We start from the raw sequence: 21527 nt of genomic DNA, 5'->3' as shown, positions 1-21527 counted from the left end.
TACTTTTGGAGAAAATAAAATCAACACTTACAGGCTAAGCCAAAGAAACAAATGATGGTAATGAGTTAAAAAATTCAGAAATGAAGTTGCATGAGTCAGCTAATGATTATATCACTAAAGCGAAATGAATAGCAACTAAATGCCAACTGCTAGGACTAGAAGTATCTTCTCGGGAATTGGTGTTTTACACAGTTCATAGACTTCATGGAAAATTCTCTCGAATCAAAGAAATTTTAAAAACACAACGTGTAAAAACAGTTAATGAAATACTGGAAACACTCCGTGAAGAAGAGTCAACAAACAGTTTGGTGAATGGCAGACGCGGTGACGGGATCAATGCTGAGGCATTTTGTATATAAGAAAAATTAAAACTGTAATTGAAAAATTAATTAATTTGTCAATGGCCTAGTCACACCGTGAAAGACTGCTGCAACAGAAACAAAAGTACAAAAAGTGAAGTATCCAAAGCTAACAAAGAAAGAAGGAAGTTGTAAGCTACTAGTGTGAGCATTTCATCTCATTTTAATGAAAAGGAAACTGATTTTGCTCTTCAACTTTCAGGTGGAAAAACTGATGAATGTGACAAAATTTGGATGCTTTATACTAGCGCAACTGCCCACATTGCAAAAGACTCTTTTTAGTTTGAGAATATTACATCAGGGATGAGAGAAATTTACCAGGCACATAAACATTCAAATATATTTTCTGAAGATATTGGTACTGTTAAAGCAATTACTATAGGTAAAAAACATTCTGGTTCTGTTAATTTAACTACAGTACAAAGTCCGAAATCCAGACTCTTTGGGGTCTTCAGCGATTCCGGATTTGGGATTTTTCAGGATATTAGATCATCAATTTAAATTTGGTAAGATGGCATGCAGAAATTATACAATTAAAAATATGAAATCATAATTTATGAAATAAAGAACAATTATGATCTAAAGGGTATCAAAATTTACAAAACAAAGCTTAATAAATGTAAGTTGCTTCCATAAAAAATTCAAACAGATCCTTTTTCTTATGTCATATATAGTTGACTTTCCAATGCCATACTCTCCTCGCATAATTTTGAGATGGATTGTAGATTTGTTGGCAGCTCAAGAATTGGAAACTCTTTTTGACATAATCGAAAGTTCAAGCTTAGTTTTTATAAAATAGCCATAATAATAACAGTTTGCAAAAAATAAAACGCTGGATCAAATTAGAAGATTAGGGAGCAGAGCAGTCTGCTACATTAATTGAAATGCTTTAGAATTAGTAAAGATAATTTTAGTCTAGCTTAATAGCATCAGTTATACATTATTGGCTGTGTATCACAAGATTGGCGATGAAAGCCAAGTTGTTTCGATAAATTTTGTCTTGCTCCTATTGCGTACTGAACTATTAGTTTAGTTATTTACTATACCTACATTTATTTCTTGCACATGCTTAAAACTAATCTGAGTCCTGAATAAATAAACTCCCACATATTATTAAGGCTTTATCTAGGGCAGGTGCTAGATACCACCAGGTGCAATCTCTATGGGTCCTAAATTCTGCTACAAAGCGCCTTCCTAAGTTCTAAATTTTCACCACGCCTAAACTTTGAATTTCAGTGCTTTCCCTAAATCATAAAAAAACTTCTCATCCCTTAATTTTGCCGCTCAGTGCTTCCCCAAATTCCAAAAATTTTGTCTTCTCTAAATTCTGCTGTCCGGTGCCGACATATTCTGCCATCGCTTCTGGGTTTATGGTGAATAAAATATCAGTTATTCTTAATTAAAATAGCACCAAATGTAATCTTTTGGCCTATGAGTTTGATAAACAAAATCTATTTTTAGCATACGAAAAGAAATTTTTGTTGAATTTTTCCTTTTCAACTTTTCTTAGAGCATTTAAAAATCTACAACCATCGTCAAGTGGAATGTTAGCATAAAAATATGCCATACTCTTTGTTATTCAATTCCTAATATAAAAAAAGTTTAGACATTGCTGCATGAGTTATTACTGAAGCTGTCATGTATTGATAAACATGCAGTGATGAAAGCAAAATATAATAAATAATGACTCCTCAAGTCGGGGTCAGGGATGTAAAATAAGTGAATGTTTGAGTTTGAGATGTATGTCAAGCAGATACTCAGCTGTGGAGCCAAATTATTAATCTCCTAAATTTATGCTTACATGATTGTTTTCCATAACGAGGTATTTTATTTAATGCATAAGTGAAATTAAGAATCGGATTTTTTAAGTGAAAATCTCTACATGTTTTATTATGGAAAGAAAAAAACAAACGTGCAAGCTAAAGCATACAAAAAAAAAAAAAAAAAAAAAAAAGTTTGTGGCTTTGAGGTCCTGATTTTAGATCATTCCGGATAATGGACGTCCGGATTTTGGTCTTTGTATCGTATTAGTAATGTTAGTTCTGTTTCTGGTCTAAGAAATAATTTACAGTCAGTCACTGTCGTAATGGATAAAGGTTGTAAAATTGAATCAAAGAATAACTGTATATTGGTTTTTAGTAGATGTAACCAATTACTTTTTGTAGCATTTAAGAGTAATGGCAGACTTGAAGTTAATTTAGAACCATATTATAATTCTAAATGTTGAATTGCTAATGATTGTACTGTTAGTAATTATAAGCTTTGGCATAGTAGAGTATGTCATTTAAATCCAAAATATATGTTTAAAATGAAAGAATATATTGATATTAATGATGTAAGGGATTTTTAAGTGTGAAACTTGTGACATAAGTAAAATAACCAGAAAAGGTCGTCGAAATATTGACATTAATCAGAGTTCAGAAATTTTAGAATTGATTCATTTGAATCTGTCTGATCCTTTTCAAACTGAATCAAGTGGTCAATTGGCGAGTCTAAATATTTTATGATCCTAGTGGGTGATTTTTCTGGAATGTATTTTACATATTTTCTTAAAAGTAAAAATGAAGTGTTTGATGTATTTATTAAATTTAAAGCTAAGTATGAAAATTTAACTGGTAAGAGAATTAAACGTTTGAGAATAGACAGTGGTTTAGAATTTGTAAATGAATGATTAGATAATTCGTTTGTCAATTCTGGTATTTTTCATGAAAAAACTGTTTCACATATTAGTGAGAGTGATGGGAGAGCTGAATGTGTAGAGTTCTTTTGGAAAGGGTTTGAACACTACTATATGAAAGCGAACTTCTGGTGAAATTCTGGGTGGAAGCAATTAATTTTAGCTCTTATGTATCAAATTTAACATCCCGGAAAGGAAAAGAAAAAATTCCTATGGAAATGTGGACTGGTAAAAAACCCAAATTACACTTATCTAAAAAAATTTGGGTGTGTGTCATACTTTCACATTCCAAAAGTAATGCTAAACTAATTTAATGTACCCAGGAAAGGGGGCGATAATGTTAGGATATGCTAGAGAAAGGAAAGACTATCATTTTTATGATATAGTAAGTAAAAAAGTAACAGAAGAACAATCGGTTAAATTTAACGAATCTTGAACAGGCAGTAAATCTTTGGGAAAAATTCATAGGAATTTGGGATATTGAAGAATCAAAAGGAATTTCGTGGGAGGAAAATGCAGGAGATCAAAAAACAAGAAATGAAAACCACACCTTGAATTTGTTGACACGAAAAAATACTCAAGCAAGCAAATATACTGACTCATCGAATTTCGAATGCACGCTCTGCTACCATTTTGTTGTTCAGAGGCTCATACACACAGTAAAGGATCCATAAATTGAGGGACAACACACTTTATTTGGACATAAAAAACAGATAAATAGAGCACACAGCAAATTACATAATACATCACACAGCAACACTGCTGCCTATACAATGAGCACACTCGCATGAAGGATGTGTCGGCAGAAGTGACTGCTGTGCTGCCTATAATGAGTATGTGCAGGTATAGGAAAAAAGTTCACTTACCTCTATCCAACAAAAACTAATAATTTTAAATATTAAAGCTAAATTACCCAATATCCCACATCATTATTTTTAATAATGTTGCAAGGTAGCCAGCTGTAAAACACAGATGGAACACAAAACACTGAAAACAGAGCTGTTATACTGAAATCAATAACTATTTGGATATCTCATTTCCAACATACTTGTCAGAAAATCACTTCATTTAATTTCTTTTAAATGGTGTTAGGATGGAATAAAATGAAGCAATGATGTCAAAAAAGTTTTCCACTGCAAACTATCTTTATCTTTTAAACTCTGTTTAGTAGCATTTAAATTCCATGTGTCTTCTTGCTAAGTGATATACAGATGATCAATATGTAATTGAGAGCATAACATATGGTATTTTAAATATTTTATTAATTATACTAATGATACAAATACTTATAAAAATTATCAGTTAGAATATACAGTACAAATGCCGAAATTCAGATGTCTGGATAACTAGAAATATATATATATATATATGTCATGATTTTAAAAATTTGTAGATGAAGGCATTGGAACTTTCGATATTGCGTAGATGATTGAGAAGACCGTAGTGGTTGAAGTAGGGCTGAGTGGAAAAGCATGATGACACATTTAGCCCAACTAAGCTTGAAGAATCACGATCTTTATTTTTTATGCATATCAAATCATTCTTTTGCAGACAAGATATTTCTTAATTATAGTTGAATACAATAAGTTCCATTTTAAAGTATGACATTATCTTAGGTAAATAGGCAGCAGCATGGAAATGCAGCCTCTTGCAGGCAAGGAACTATAAGCAAAAAAGAGCACTGCAACACAGAGGAAGAAGAGAGGGAGTCAATAGTTTCAGTTCGAGTTGGAAAGTTTTGGTTTACAATTAATTTGATTAGACAAGATCTCGAATCCAGAAGAACAGATGAATTTAGGGGTAGAATGCTAATTTTGAGGTCGGTAATTATTTTTTTTTTTTAAACAGCTATCGTATTTTGTTATATCTTATATATACAGGACAAATGACAAAATTCGGATGCCCAGATAACTAGAAATATATATATATATTTAGAGAAATTTTTCCTTAACAATGTCTAGAACTGAGCAATATCTTGATTAAAAATAGGTTGGCAAGGCCTGTAACTGAATAAAACGCTGAATAAATATTAATTTACATGTGAAACAACAAAAATCAGTGCTGGGCAAAAAGTATCCTTTGACAAAAAGTTAATTAAATAAAGTCATTTATTTAATTAGACATTTATTTCATTACTAATTAAATAAATTCAATATTCAGACTAATTAAATAAAGTCATTCCTTTAATTAGTTGTTTATTTCATTTAAATAATAAAGATAATTGACTTTTAAAATGAAGTCAATTATCTTTATGTTCAAAAAATTTAATTTAGTGCTGATAAAAAAAACTTCTCTATTAAAAAAAGTCATTACTTCCAAAATAAATATAAGCATATTTAAATAGAATTTTAATTTTTCCTAGATGATTTTATTTTTGTAGAAAGGCTCAGTAACATTTTCTTTTTTTTTAACACTGGTTTACTTGTGGCTTTTCTGATTCGCCTTTTTAAAGTATGACTGTTCAACTATTAAAAAATACATATTTTGATACTTTTAAAGTAAAAAATACTTCTGTTATTATACAGCTTACGCCTTTATTACAATATGTTCATTACTAAACACACACACACAGACACACACACACACACACACACAAAAAAAAAAAAAAAAAAAAAACAGATGTATGTACACTGTGCAAAAAAAAGGGGGGGAGACAGTTCTATATCTGCTGTTCTACCGAGCCGATTGACAAAATTCAAATTGTGTTTTTCATGTCTCGAAAGCACGACTTAGGATATACATTAGATTTATATAATAGCATTGTTCTAACATAGGTATTTTGACACAAAATTGGACTTTTTCTGAAATAGCATAAATTTTTTTTACATATTTTGATTCTGCAGCTCAAATTATGCCTAGATATTAAATTTTGTAAAATAAATGTGAAATTTATGGAGAAATTCAAAAATTTGCCTTGGTGCAATTTTTTCAGTTTGCACCAAGAATAATTCACTTGGCAATCTTCTTAATATTATGGCTACCAATTTCCCTTTCCCTTCCATTATGCCAGAGCGGGAAAAAAAATCACCTCGCTCCTAACTTCTTACATCGAGCATGAGCGGAAAAAAAGTCACATCATTTCTACTTCCAAATAATTTTAGCAAAGTGTCTAAAGCCCATTTGATGTTTTATCGCTTTCAACAAATATGCCAAATTTCAAAATGCAAAAATATATAAATTCACGTATATCTTCATAAATTTTGAATAAAAATCTGTAATTTTTTGCAGGTATGCTTAGAAATACACCTACTTCAAGATGATGGTAAAAATTTTATAGATTATAATTCAAATTTTTTTTGAAAAATTTATAAAAATTATTTAAAAATACAAATTTAAAAATGGGTGAATTTTATTTGGAATGAACCTGAATTTCGAAATGTGAAACAATCAAATAAGTTTAATAAAAAAAAAGAGAGGTTAATAAATATATACGAAACTCAATTAACATTGAGTAACTAAAATTTTGAGAGCTAATTTTTTTAAAACTATTTGTGCAATTTTTACATAACTTGGTAATTTGGTGTAATTTGAGTTGTAAAATTGAAATATGGAAAAAAAAAATGATATGTTATTTCAGAAGAAGTACGATTTTGTGACAAAATACCTATATTAAAACAATGCTATATATAAATCTAATAGACATCCTAAGTTGCGATTTCAAGACAAGAAAACGCAAGTTGAATTTCATCAATCGGCTCAGTAGTACAGGAAATATACAACTGTCCTCTTTCTCTGAAAAATTCCAATTTGATTAATAAGCTTTTAATATTTTTATACCAAAATATATTATGTAAAACTTATCTGCAAACTAAACTCTTACTTGTCCATATTGTTCCAATGGAGGAGAGCCAGTTGTCTGAAGAGTGGACCATTCTAATGTATCTAAATTACATATATGGGTACTGTTGCTGCTGCTTTCTCCAAATGGCACTCCAGTTCCCCCAAATACTAACATGTAGTTGTTGATTAACACAGCTGTCAAACAAATTTATAATTAATTTACTGGAGTAAAATATTAAATAAAAGCATAGATCAAAGATTTTTTAACATATTTAGATTTTTTTATAACTAAGAAGAGAGAGCCATGTGTATAATAGTATATACATGAAGCAGAAATAGATTAAGTTTTAAAAGAGTTACTCCTGTGGTACTCAATTTAGAAAGGGACAATATGATTAAAACTACATAAAGGTAAAATTAAAAAAAGGGGGGAGCAGTCCTATACCTCCCATTTTAGTTGACATGATCTACAAAATTCAATTTGCCCTTTTTCCTACCTTAAAAGTGTGACTTGGAATGCATATTAGATTTATTAACAGCTTTGCAATCGTAAGAGTGTGGCTTGGAATATGTATTAGCTTTGCACTAACATATGCAGTTAGACAAAAAACTGGACTTTTCTTACAAATGATGAGCCAAATTTTTCTAAAGTTTTATTCTATACCTCAAATCATGTCTAAATTCTACATTTGTTAAAAACTTGCCAGCAGTTTCACAGATATCTGCTTTTAAAGACTGATATTAATTTTCAACTCCACTAAAAATGACCAGTACTTCTGAGAAAATAATTTATGAACATTTTGTATACCTTTTTAAATGAAAATAAAAACTAATGTTGTCAACTGACAAAACTAAATCTTTATAGCTATTTAATATAAATTAAAACACTATTCAAAAAAGAATTTTAACTTTCAAAGTTTTAAAGATAAGAAAAACAAAATATTAACATAACATATTTCAATTGAACAGAATTAGAAGAGAGAGGCTTGCAATCTGTATATTGCAGCAAAATTTATCATTGTCAGTGTACAAAAGAAGCAGTGTAAGAAATTTTGCAGTGTACACAAGAAACATAGTACAAAATTTTCCAATTCATGTACAGATTTTTATACAGGTATTTGTCAGTAACTGCATAAAGCATCAGAAACACATTTTACTTATCACAATTATTACTGCCACTTTAGTTTTTAGCTTAATGATGAGGTACTTGCTTGAAAACAATGGAAATAGCTTAATCCATCTGTCATTTAGTTGTCTCAAAGTATGCATGACAGAAGAAAGACCAATACTGCACCTACAAGGAGAGATGAGAAACACATACAAACAGCCAAGCCTTACAAAGGTGTCAAATGTACACCTTTGATCTGGGGTAAAAGGCAGCTTTGTTGATCACTATGTCATCCAGGTCAACATTACACGTATGGTATAAAATAATACTTGTGACAAAATATTATTCAAAAGTGCAGATTAAATAAGTTTCTACAGTCAAAAGTCGTTAATTCGGACACCCATAATCCGGAATAATCTATAATCTGGACCTCAAAGCTACAAACTTTCTGGCGTTTACGTGTGCGCGTAAGACTTTTACGGCTGCGAATATGCGTGAGCGCGTGCGCATAAAACGTTTCGAAATCCGAAATCTGTTTATCAACTTCACGCTGCTCGGCGGGGGGAACGCCGCGGCGCGCAATGAATTGGAAGTTGATCTGTCAACACTATCCTTATCTTCAGGGCACATGTTTTTATTTTATTTGGCTTATAATTCCTTACTAAATGTAGTATTTCATCTCGATGTACTCCGTGTTTGATATGATTTAAAACAAGATCTTCGTCATTATAATTCGCTTTCGATAGTGAAGAAAGTGACAGAGGTTATTGAAAACGAAAAAATTTCGATTGACAAATTAATCGGTATATTCTCGACACAGCAATCATAGGACTTGAACAGCGGAACTTTGTAACTAAACAAGAAATTATGTCTGTTTAATAGAATTAAAGAGAAAGTATTATCACATGAAACGAAGCAACTTAAACAACTTACATTGAAAGAAATGTTTAATAAAGTAAACAAATAAACATTAAGCTTTTTGTTTTTGTAAATTTTGACACCCTTTAGATCATAAGTGTTCTTTATTTCATAAATTACGGTTTCATATTTTTAATTTTGTAATTTCTGCATGCCATCTTACCAGATTTAAACTGATGATCTATAATCCAGAAAAATCGATAATCCGGAATCGCCGAAGTCCCGACGAGTCCGGATTAACGACTTTTGACTGTATATTACTTTTTTCTTGTGCAGATGACAAATGCACCTTTTATAATACTGAAGATAAAATATTTTATATTCATGTGATATGAATTCTAAGAAATTATGGAGAAGATAGAGCTTGTCTTTATTACTTTCAGTGAAAATATTACCTCCACTTTACTCTTAAAATAAAATTTGTAATCATTTCCATGACTGAGGTTTGTGTTGAGGGCTGGCTGCGTAGGTATTTTCATGTTCTTCCCCATGCATAAAATGAATATGTCAACTTCCTTTTAAAAGTTCTACATACAGGCATTCCTGCCCTTAGACAAGTAGCTTTTACATGTTTTATCATAATCAATTAAGCAATTTGCAAAAGTCTAATTTTATTTACATCCATAGGATCCAATTAAACATTACCATTATTTTATTTATTTATTTTTTTTATTTTAGTAGTAAAAGTTTTCCAATAAAATGAGAAACAATTTTTTATTTGCATCAGGAACTTGCCTAAGGAAATCATTTAATATTGGAAAAAGAATTGTAATAAGTAAAGCACAATAAAAACTAGCATTCAAATAAGCAGAATTATTTAAATTTTAGAGAAACTTTTTTTAATGAAAAATTAAGCAAGCAATCCCTGTAAAGCCATTACAAAACAAGTACAGAACTACTACTCTGAACCCTGCTCATAACATCTAAAATGACAGTAAAATTACCCAGCTTTCCTTCAAAAGATATTGTTTTGAACATATGATATATATTTGAAAAATAATATCTATTTGCACTGTGTCATTTCCAGAAAAATCTAATTCTGATGATGTAAACGGAACAGAAACTCAAAATTTAACCAATCACAGATTAGCTGTACTCAAAATGTAACCAATCACAAATTAGCTGTGCACCTATCTTGTATAAATAGCTAATAACTGCGTAGGCTCTTTCACTAAATACTTAGGTGTCTATATTGTCAAAACCCTAAATTTCACAGATCATATTCAATATGTTACAAATAAGGCTAACGCTGCTTTCATTGCTCTCTACTCATTAATTGGAAGAAACTCTTAAGCCTCCGTACCAAAAAAAAATATCTACATCTCACTTATTCGCCCAATAATCCTCTATGCAGTTCCAGCCTGGGCTACTGCCCGAAAAATAGGCAGACAAAAATTAAATGTACTTCAAAACAAAATCTTACGTAGCATAGTGAACGCACCCTGGTTCGTGCGAAATTCTCAAATTCACAAAGACCTGGATATCAACCCAATTCACGACCAAATCCTAATTTCTGCACACAACTTCTTTGAAGATATGAGAAATTCTCCCTATGAAGCTATTAAATCGCTTACAGACTATGACCCTACTATTGAGAACGTAGTGAAAAGACCTCGAACGATCCACCACAATTCTAAGTGGTGGTAGTGTATATAATGTAAAAAAAATTTACTATTCCTTTGCAGTTACTATTCAAGAAAGATGAACTTTGCAAAATTAGGACTTTATTTTTCATCGATGAATTCTTGGTTTTACTATTTATTTAACCAAGATTTTTACTTTTACTTTTTATTTTTACTATTTCGTATCGTGTGTTTTAAAATCAAAGTTCGTGGTAACACCAAGTGCTTACTCTCACTCATTAGCCCTAGTGAGCTACATGACCTCATTTTCGCCTTTTACAGTTTCCTATTCATTTAATGATTATATCGCAAGGTTAGAAGATTTTCAAGTGTTTCAAAAGACATAGGACTCTTAAGTTCACAACTAGATGTTGCTTTTACTATGTTCGAACTTTATTTATTGCAAAAAACTACAAGAACTTCATTTTTCGAACTCTGACTCCTCGACCAATCTAAATGCCGGAAGCTGATCACGTGTTTCTGCTCTTCTTGACTCACGCAGAAGCTTAGACTTTCATTTCGCTTCTCGCCACCATTTACGTATATAATCACCCATGCTATGCCATGATATGCAATTTAGCAAAACTTATTTTATGAGTTCTCTCATTTATTGATCTCGCCTTCGGGCGCGGTGTATTTTTAAATACACCTCATAAATTTTTAACTTTATGGCCTATGGTAAAATGATAATATACTGGTAAGAGCTCCTAGTAGCTAAAGCCAGCAGTAAAGATATGATCCAAGATCCAAGGCTCTTTCACTTTCGCTTCTTCGCATTCGTGCAGACAGCTTGTCGCTTGGTCTCTGCTATCTATTCGCCATTATTTAAAATGTAATTGCATATAAAAAATTATGGGGCGTGTTTAGCACTTTTAGTCGTCTACAGTTACGTATTAAGAAATTCGTCATTCAAGAATAAATAATGTTTAACTATCAAGCTGGTCGTGCTTCTAAAATTTCATCGGATCATCCATTACGCCATAATGTCCAGTCCTCTACGCAGCAGTTTTTCCGGCCATGACTAAATGTGAGAAATGTTTTCATCTTCCGCCAAAAGTACAATTATTAAAGAAGACAAATATTAGCAGATTACATGCAGGTAGCCCTCCTACAACATGGCATCGTGTAACACGGTTGCACTATAACACGATTCATAAATTGCGAGAACCCTCCTACAGCACGTTTTTCCTATAACACGGTTTCTCTCTAACACAATAAGAAAATTGCCCAAGCAATCTGAGTAAATTTAATGGACTCCACACGAAGATTTTCCATACTGAGCAAAGAACCCATATAGTCATTTAACACATAAGAATCCTCGTTTCGTAAGTTCTGCCAGTTGTCTTCCAAGATCCGGTACCCGTAAGAACAAATGTCCTCAAGCAGACGAGCCACGTAGTGGAGAGCAACCGTTGAATTCTTAACCGGTAACATAGGAAAATTGTTTCCTTCAAAGCACAGCTGCACAACATAAACAATGCCCAGTCCCAAAAGAGCACAATCACCAGATAACAATGAAGAAACATCACTATCGTAGAAGGTGAACAACATGAGGTCACAATAAAGAAGTGCCCTAAAACGCACAACCTGCACGTTCGGCTTCCAAAATTCGAATCCTCATCTCCGTGGCCTGAAAGCCAAAAAAATCCCATGCTGCTGGTCGGCAGCCTGCGTTTAACCACAGTGTGTTCAAGAATAACTTTTTCGTCTTGTAATATCTTGTTATTTAATAAATAAATATAATTATTGTTGAAATGGCAACGCCATATTTGTATTAAACCGTTACTCAGCAACGTGAGATATTGTTTTAAATATGAGATAAATATGAGATTCTGAAGATTTTAACACCTAGGAGGAGTATGAAAATTTTGCCACTTAAGAATTGTATAAAATTTGTCTATCACCGTGAACTAGAAGTAAAATTTATGTTCTATTAAGAAGATTGTCTGTTTTGTAAATTACTGCAAAATACATTACTGTCTTAATTAATTGGAGGTTCCCCCGAGATCCTGGAAATTAGGAGTGCAATTATCAATTTCGATGGTGCTGGTCTCCTAATCCCAGAAACTTACTGAATTTTTTAGAACACGTTTTCTAATACCAATTGCCAAGTTTGTTTATTTCAAGGAGAAATGGATGTAAGAAGTCTGCCGTTTTAAAGCCAGATTTGAAGCGGATCATTCAAAGGTTATCTTCTGTGCTCCGAGCAAAAATCTGACAAAACAGGATACTGCTGATCTCTGAAGATAAGATTAACTTTTGGTTTTCTTAAAAAAGCTTTTATTGAATTTTAATACTTTGTTTCAGAATTATAGTTTATCATGAAAGAAATTTGTTTAAAATAACTGACACTAAAAATATTCAGCTTAAATTTATAATTGATATTTGTGGTAAAGAAGTATTTTAAAATTATTATTTATGCTTTACTTTATTTGTATTGAATTTTTATGTTGATAATTGATATGTGTAAGCCATCCCGGCGTTTATAAAATAAATAAATAAATAAAATAAAATAAAATAAAAAAAAAGAACTGCTAGCTGAATTTTGAATTTGTTGCCGAGCAGGCGCGTGGAAAATAAGTAGCAACGTCAAACTAACATAGTGTGATTTGATTATACTGCAGAATTGGCAAAAGTTTTTTTCTTAGTTCTCGCCATCCAGGCGTGTGGTAGATAGTAACGTCATCCCGACGTATTACAGATTGTACATTCTTAAAAGTTAAATTGCCAAACTGGCAAAAATTCTTTTTGTTATCGCCAACGAGGCGTGGAGATAGGTAGTAAAGTCGTCAAACTGACGTGGGTAAAATTCCATTGTATTGCGTAACTGGCAAAGGTGTTTATATAGTTATAGCTAACGAGGCTTGTGAATAGTGAGTTAAAACGTCAACCTGACGGAGTATTATAGTATTTTGTGCCAACCTGGCAAAGTTGTTTAAATAAATCTTTCCAATTGGTTGGTGTGAATTTCTTATTTGAGAAATTAAGTCTCTCCAAAAATCATATATTTTTAATACAAGTACGAGCTTTTAGATTGTATTTCAAAAGGAAGCCTATTAAAAGTAACTTGTGTGTTAACATGCCATTCGTAGCTAGGAGTAAAAAACAGGATTTAAAAGTACTAGCAGAAGAGTTAGGTTTAACCGTGAAACCTTAATTTAAGATTGCTCAGTTGCATAAATTGATTACTGAAAGTCCCGGTTATGATGAGGAATTTACTCGAGAACTACTGGCTGCAATTAGAGAAGAAAGGGAAAGAAAAAAGAACGCGAAAGAGGAGAAAGAGAAAAAGAACGCGAAAGAGAAAGAAAAGAAGAACGCGAAAGAGAAGAGAAAGAAGAGAAGAACGCGAAAGGGAAGAAAGAGAAAAAGAACGCGAAAGAGAAAGGGAAGAAAGAGAAAAAGAACGCGAAAGGGAAGAAGGAGAAAGAAGAGAAGAGCGAATTAGAACTTCTGAGCTACAGAAACTTCAGCTGGAAGCAATGGCTGCCACAGCACAGCCGGTAGAAACTACGCAGTTACCTGAGCAGCCTTTAAAAATCAGAATTCACGATGTCATGCCACGTTTCAACCATAAAGAAGACGAAATAAGTTTATTTCTGGTGTTATTTGAGCGCCAAGCTAAAATAATGAATATAGCTGCTGAAAATCAAGTGACTCAACTTATTTCATTGCTGCCTCCTGACATTGTTCAGCTTATTGCTAGAGAACTAGAAGAGGACGCGAAAAAGTATGAATATGTAAAAACTTTACTGTTACAACGATTTAAATTGAGTGCGGAAAAATTTCGACAACTATTTAATAAACACCAAAAATCTACTGAAAGTATTTGGTATGATTTCTGCTATGAATTAAAGAATTATTTAGAAGGATGGCTTAACAGATTAAAACTTTTGAACAGCTAAAAGATCTCATGGTGGTTGATCAAATTAAAAAGCGTACTTCTCCTGATTTCAAAGAACATTTTATGGATCAATGGACAACCATCATTTCACCTACTGAAATGGTTAAGAAAATTGAAGATTTTGAAGATGTGAGAAAAACAATAAAACCGAAATTTTCTGCCAGTCAGACTGAGAAAATTAACAAAGGATCATTTAAACCGCGTTATGATAATTTTGTGAAAAAAAATAGAACATCCGCCTCATTTTAAGCATTCTGATAGATGGGATGATTCAAAATACAAGAAAGATCATCAGCAAAGGAATCAGTTCCAAAACAAAAACCAAGAAAATTTATATGACAAAAGATATCGACCACGTTGTTTCGAGTGTGGATCATACGAACAAATTTTAAGCCTCAGTGTCCTCGCTTAAAACCAAATGAAAAGGTAAATTGCGTATCTTCGAATGATGATTTGTTAGAGACATATACAATTAACGGTTTAGTGAATGGATATGAAATGCCTATTCTTCGAGACACAGGAGCCACTGTTGATGTTATTTCTCGAAAATACATTGATAACGCAAAAATGACTGGAGAACATGTCTGGGTACAATATCTTTTAAATGACCATTTAGTGTGTCTACCGTTAGTGGAAGTCGAAATTAATTGCGAACTTGGTCATATAAAGACAAAGGAAGCTGTTGTTACAAATAATCCCGGAATATATGTATTGGGTAACAAAACTGCACAATTGTTCAAAAATAAATCATTCTTAAATTTAGAAAAAATAAATTCGGTTTTGACACGATCTCAAGTGAAAAGATCTCATGAAGATGATCGAAGCAGAGAAATTGAAATGGAGAAACTAGAAGAACTGAAGTTTATTGAAACTGACGAAGATATTTTACCTCAAGCTGATGAGGAAGACAAGGAACTTAAGAAAGTGATTAATGTTAATTCAAAGAAATTAATTGAATCTCAGCATCAAAGCAGAGATCTAGCGTCATTGCTCAACGAAGCTAAAAATGAAAATTCCAGCAAGACAAATGATTTTAAAGTAAAAGAAAACGGATTGTTGGTGAAAAGGAAAATAGATAAAAATGGAAATGAACAGGGAATTAATTGTTATTCCTGAAAAATATAGGGATCAAATAAAGTCATTATGTCATGATAGCACATCTGGACATTTAGACGTCGTCAAAACTAAAGATAGATTAACAAGATACTTTTACTGGCTTAATTGCTATAAAGAAATAGAAGAGTATGTTACAACTTGCGATCCATATCAAAGAGTGGGAAAATCTAATGATAAAGCCAAAGCACCTTTGACTTTAGTACCAATTATTGCAGAAGTATTTTCAAAAATTAACTTTGAAGCATGCGTCCGTTACCAATAACACCGAATGGCAATAGATATTTAATTACACCTATTTGTGTAACTTCAAAATATCCGGATGCTGTACCTGTTCCTAATATTGGCACAACGTCAGTAATTGAAGCCATGTTACAAACATTTAATAGAATGGGTTCCCAGAAAGAAATACAAACTGATCAAGGTACCTCCTTTATGAGCAATCTAGCCATTGAATTTGTAGAAAAATTTGGAATAAAAGTAACTAGAAGCTCAGTACACCATCCGTAGAGCAACCCTGTTGAAAGATTTCTCCGAACAATCAAACGAATTTTAAAAGTTTTATGTATCGAAGCAGCCCCTGAGTGGGAGAAGCAAGTTCCCGCAGCTCTATTTGTTTTAAGAACAATAACGCACGAGAGTGCGGGATTTACACCTGTAGAATTAGTATATGGTCGAAATCTTAGAACACCTGTAACATTATTATATGAACAATGGATGAATCCTGAAGACGAAGGAAATAATGTTGTTGAATACGTTTTTCAATTGATAAATCGGTTAAAAAGATGCAAAGAGCTGGCTACAGATAAAATGCTGGAAATGCAAACCAAAAGAAAAGTGTGGTACGATCGTAAAGCTATCAAAAGAGAATTCTCTGAAGGGGATTTAGTATTAGTTGCATCAACGAATAAACCAAACAGACTAGCAGTTGAATCGAAAGGTCCTGGGAAGGTTGAGAAGAAATTATCCGAAACTAATTATGTTGCGAGTTTCGAAGGAAAAAATGACTTTAATTAAGTCTACCATGTTAACATGCGAAAACTTTATCATAGACGAGCAGAATCGGTTAACCTTATGATTACAGAAGATCAATCTGAAATTGATGGTATGGAGGAAAATTTCCCAACAATTGATTCTGAACCAACATTGTTCGATTTTGAGGACATTAAAGAAAACAGTTCCTTAAGTGATAAGCTAAATGAGCAACAGATTCAAGAATTGCATGATATGCTGCTGAAGTTTTCAAAAATCTTTTCTAATAAACCTGGAAAAACTTATTTAATAACGCATGATATTCAATTGACAGAAAACACCCCAATCCACTGTAAACCATACAGAATGTCTCCTAGACAAACAGATACATTAAAAAACAGAAATCGATAAAATGCTTCAGCATAAAATAATTGAAATAGGGGATTCAGATTACACTTCTCCTATGATTTTAGTAGAAGTAGCAGGGAGGGATCCAAGACCTTGTATCGACTATAGAAAATTGAATAAATTGACTAAAACACAATTCTTTCCCTTGCCTAACATCGAACAACGAGTAGAAACGGTAGCAGGCGCAAAATATATAACTCTTTTGGATTTAACAAAGGGATACTGGCAAATACCTTTAACATTTAATGCTCAAAGATTAGCCACTTTTGTTTCAAGTTTTGGCACATTTAGACCTCTACGGATGCCTTTCGGACTTAAAAATGCACCATTTTCATTTAGTAAAATGATGGCCGAAATCCTTCACGGTTCCAACCCGGTACGTTCTGCACATTCGCATCTGTTGTGTATATGATTGTTTGATCGCGTTATAAAAAAACTAGGTGAAATATTTTCTGATTTAAGAAAATCTTAATTTTATTTAATTCTGAATTGTGTATTTTAATTTTGGGGAAAAACAGATGCTTCTAAGAATATTATTTAGCTTCAAAGAATATTATTTATTTTCCTTTCATTTGCAGTTTTTGTCCAAGCTTTCATTCATTGTCAAAAGAAGCAGGGAAGGGAGGCGATTTTGCTAAGTCATGATTTCGCGAGTTGTTTCGTCATTTAGAATGTTCTAGAAGAAACTTATTTTGTGCAATTGACCTTTAGGACAGGAAGTACGTTACACAGGGGTCAGAGGTTGCCACTTGTAAGTCATCTGGGTTGGCGATCGGGGTGTCCAGTCGTTAGCTAAGTGAAAAGGATCGCGCATGTGTGATCACCCTTATTTCTGTCATTCGGGGGTAGAAACGCCAATTTTAGTCCCAAATAGGGGGACGATAAATGAAGCCATTGTGGGAGCCCGTGTTTGTGAAGGAGACGAAGAAAATTCGAGTTTGAAGGAATTTTTTTTTTCCCCGACGGACTTGTTTACTGACGTTGAGAAAAACTAGTGCGTGTTGTGAAGCGAGAAAAAACGAGATGTAGTTCGCAGTTCGGATGCGATTCCAGCAAGGAGTGGCAAATATGCTCCCCGGCCGCGCGTGTCGCTAAAATGCAAGATGGACAGCTGAGTATAATCTTCTGAAAATGAAAGATTTGAATTACGAACTGTCGTCTTATATTTCTTCAGTTTTGATTTCATTTTCCCCAAAAATGTGACTTCTAGTGTAAAATATTTTCCTCGATGGAAAAACCAGTTACCCGGCCGCGTGTTTCACTAAAAATGCGAGAAATGAACTATGCAAAGCCACGACGATGTCCTCTGAACTTTGACGGGCAACCGATGGAAGGAATTTGGTTAGCGGGGGCTCATGAAAAACCTGCGTCAGCCGTTCTCTAAAAATACCTAGCTTCATAGTCTACGATTTTCCCTGTGGAGCTGAGAGTCCATGCCGACAGTTGTACGGGGCAAGCGGTTCTCTTGCCTTCCAGAGTGAAAAATTTTCGTCTATGGAAACCAGTTACCTGGCCGCGTGTTTCGCCAAAAATGCGAGAATGGACTATGCAAAGACAGGACGATGTCCTCTGAACTTCGACTTGTTCGACATGTATTACTGGAGGTCTTCTGCAAAAGGAGCAGGGAGCGGCTAACATGCTCTCGCCAGCTTGTGTGAATTAAATTTTTTGATTCCTGATGTGAAACGAGCCTGAAATCATCGTGAAACTTGTTTCTTCAATATCGTAGAAGAATGAAAGTCTGCTCCAGCGTTCCGTTGGTTTCTTAGCTTAATAGGCTTCATTTTCCCCAAAAATGTGACTTCTAGTGTAAAATATTTTCCTCGATGGAAAAACCAGTTACCCGGCCGCGTGTTTCACTAAAAATGCGAGAAATGAACTATGCAAAGCCACGACGATGTCCTCTGAACTTTGACGGGCAACCGATGGAAGGAATTTGGTTAGCGGGGACTCATGAAAAACCTGCGTCAGCCGTTCTCTAAAAATACCTAGCTTCATAGTCTACGATTTTCCCTGTGGAGCTGAGAGTCCATGCCGACAGTTGTACGGGGCAAGCGGTTCTCTTGCCTTCCAGAGTGAAAAATTTTCGTCTATGGAAACCAGTTACCTGGCCGCGTGTTTCGCCAAAAATGCGAGAATGGACTATGCAAAGACAGGACGATGTCCTCTGAACTTCGACTTGTAACCGAGGGGCAGTGCCGTTCGAGTCGCTGTGGTGCGGATTTGCCAGGTGTCGTAAGGATAGAATTAGGATACGAGTTCTCCACTTCAAGATGTCTACCTAAGTCCTTTTTCTGTGTTTGATTTATTCCTATTCATTTTGAGTAGAGTTCCAGAGATCTTCCTTGGGACTTTAAACTAAAATTGAATCTTTAAACTAATTCTAAACGGCTGGGAATTGTCTCCACTTCCCCTTCTTTCTTTTCTGAGACAAAAACGGCAATCTTAATAAGTTAATTATGGTATAAAAATATAGTTTGTCTTTGTGAATTCATCCTTAGTATAGATGTTGAATTTCAAATAATGTGTTTTTTTAACATTCTAAAATGTACTGCAGAAGTTCTGGTTAAAGTTAAATTAAATGGGTCATAAAGTGAATTCTGTGACTAATTTCATTAACTGAAAAAAAAAAAAAAAAAAAAAAAAATATTTGTAAATCCTTGATTTAAATGTATAAATGATATAAATTGATTAGTTCACATGTGTAACTGAAATAAGAAAAATTGAGTACCGATTACCTAGGATGTGAAATTTAATTTTAATTGTTGAGGAATTTGAATAAACTTGTATTTTAATCTGGAAACCTATTTTTTATTGTTTTCCTTATATCTATTTATGTGTTTCCTTATATGTATATTAAATTTACCTCTTGTTTATCCGATCCTCTCATGGCACGGTCCCGGATGCATTTACACAACGCAATACCTATATTTTCACTTGTACGATCACTAAAAATGTTGAAATTAACTAGCCATAAGAGTTAGTTTTCAGTTTGATATTTAGTTACGGTTTCACCAGTCTGTTTCTGTATGGATGTTTACACCTCTAGATGCCGATATGGAAACAGAACACATCCACATGCTGATGTGCCAGGTTGCTGCACAGCTGCTGCCTTGGTAAATGTTCAAGACAATACAGGTAGGCGAAATTTACGTTGTATTTTTTGTGAGAAATCCCCCAATTCTCCCGAATGTTTTTCTGCTCGCAAAATGTCTTTAGAACATAAACAAGAACTTTTGGTGCAAAAGCTGTTTTCGCTGCCTACGAGTTGGACACAGTTCATGGGCATGCAAAAATAAAGTAAAATGTTTAACTTGTGATAAATTTCACTATACCATTATGCGCTCAAATGGCGAACCCGTAAAGTCAAATGAAACTGACAGTACTGTTATTTCAAGTAATGTATTGTCTAATCAGTCAACTGTTATTGAAAATGTGTATTAGCAAACACTTGTTTTAAATATAGTATTCGAAGGTAGACAACTTACAGTTCGTACGATTTTGGACAGTGGTTCTCAGAAATCTTATCTTTCAGAAAGTGTCATCGCGTTTTTGCAACTGCGTCGTAAATCGAAACAAACCATTATATACGGTTTGTTTGGGGGGGGGGGAGAGACAAGTCCTCATTCCTATTTAGTGTTTGATGTTAATTTAAGAAAGGGCACTTATGATTATAACTTTGAAGTACTTTCTTAAAACAAAATATGTGGATGTGTTCCAAAATTATCTGATCCCAATACCCTAAAAGAATTAAAATAAAGAAATATTCCCTTGTCTGATTTGCAAGCTAAAGAATATGACATTCAGTTGCATTTAGGAGCAGATGCCATCAGGGACATTATTACTGGCAGCTCTCTGAAACTGAACTCTGGTGTAACTGTAGTTGAGACTAAATTCGGATACACTGTGACTGGCAAAGTCAACAGCTTATCTAAAGAAGCTGCTTCAGCTACTATTCCAGCATTACTAGAAAATAATTTGTACAATAATGTAGTTTCATTGCATAGTGCTAATCTTAGCGTAAATGTGGAATTTAAATGCCATTGGCATAATAGACCCAACTGAAGATGTTAAACGTAAACTTGCTCACTCTGACACCGTTAAGCAATTTAAAAAGAATTTAAATGTTCTTCCTGATGGCCGATGTGAATTGCCACTTCCCTTTAAATCTGAAATTCTGTTACCCAACAATAAGTCTATGACTTTTAAAAGGCGTCAAAGAATGTGTCAACGAATTAATGAGGAAAATGAGTGAAATGACTATAAGGCACTTTTTAAGCAATGGGAAGACCTAAAAATAATAGAAAAGGTTCCTCAAACTAAAATTGATAATTTGAGTTATTATTTGCCCCATAGACCTGTTATAAAGCATACTAGCCAGACAGAGTCCAACTACCTTGTTACCTAAGTTACTATTACAGAAAGCTTGGACTATGAAATTAAAATGGGATGACTCCTTGCCAGACAGCATTCAGAAAACTTTTCAGAAGTGTCAGGATGAAATTGAATATCTTGAGAAAATTAGTATTCCACGATATGTAGAGATAAATGAGAATTCAGAGTTACATCTATTCGTTGATGCATGTAAGAGCTCCTATGGTGCATGTGTCTACATTAGAACTGAAATGCCCGTAGGAGTCAAAATTCGATTGATCAGAGTAAAATC

At 33.4% G+C, this 21527-nt stretch overlaps 1 protein-coding gene across 1 annotated transcript in view; it reads right to left on the bottom strand.

The window, feature by feature from the left end:
- The window catches only part of slim (scruin like at the midline), a 109111-nt gene that overhangs the window by 34185 nt on the left and 53399 nt on the right, over positions 1 to 21527 (bottom strand). The window contains exon 4 of the mRNA XM_085824567.1: positions 6857 to 7011. Coding sequence (XP_085680693.1) covers positions 6857 to 7011 — 155 coding nt within the window. The remainder of the gene's footprint in view (positions 1 to 6856; positions 7012 to 21527) is intronic.

This window comes from Stegodyphus dumicola, chromosome 1, assembly GCF_044657685.1.
Source record: "Stegodyphus dumicola isolate Sdum_Otavi_A_Nest chromosome 1, ASM4465768v1".
Taxonomy (NCBI): Eukaryota; Metazoa; Arthropoda; class Arachnida; order Araneae; family Eresidae; genus Stegodyphus; species Stegodyphus dumicola.
The sequence above is the reverse complement of the archived record's forward strand: the minus strand, read 5'-3'. Positions and strand labels throughout refer to the sequence as shown.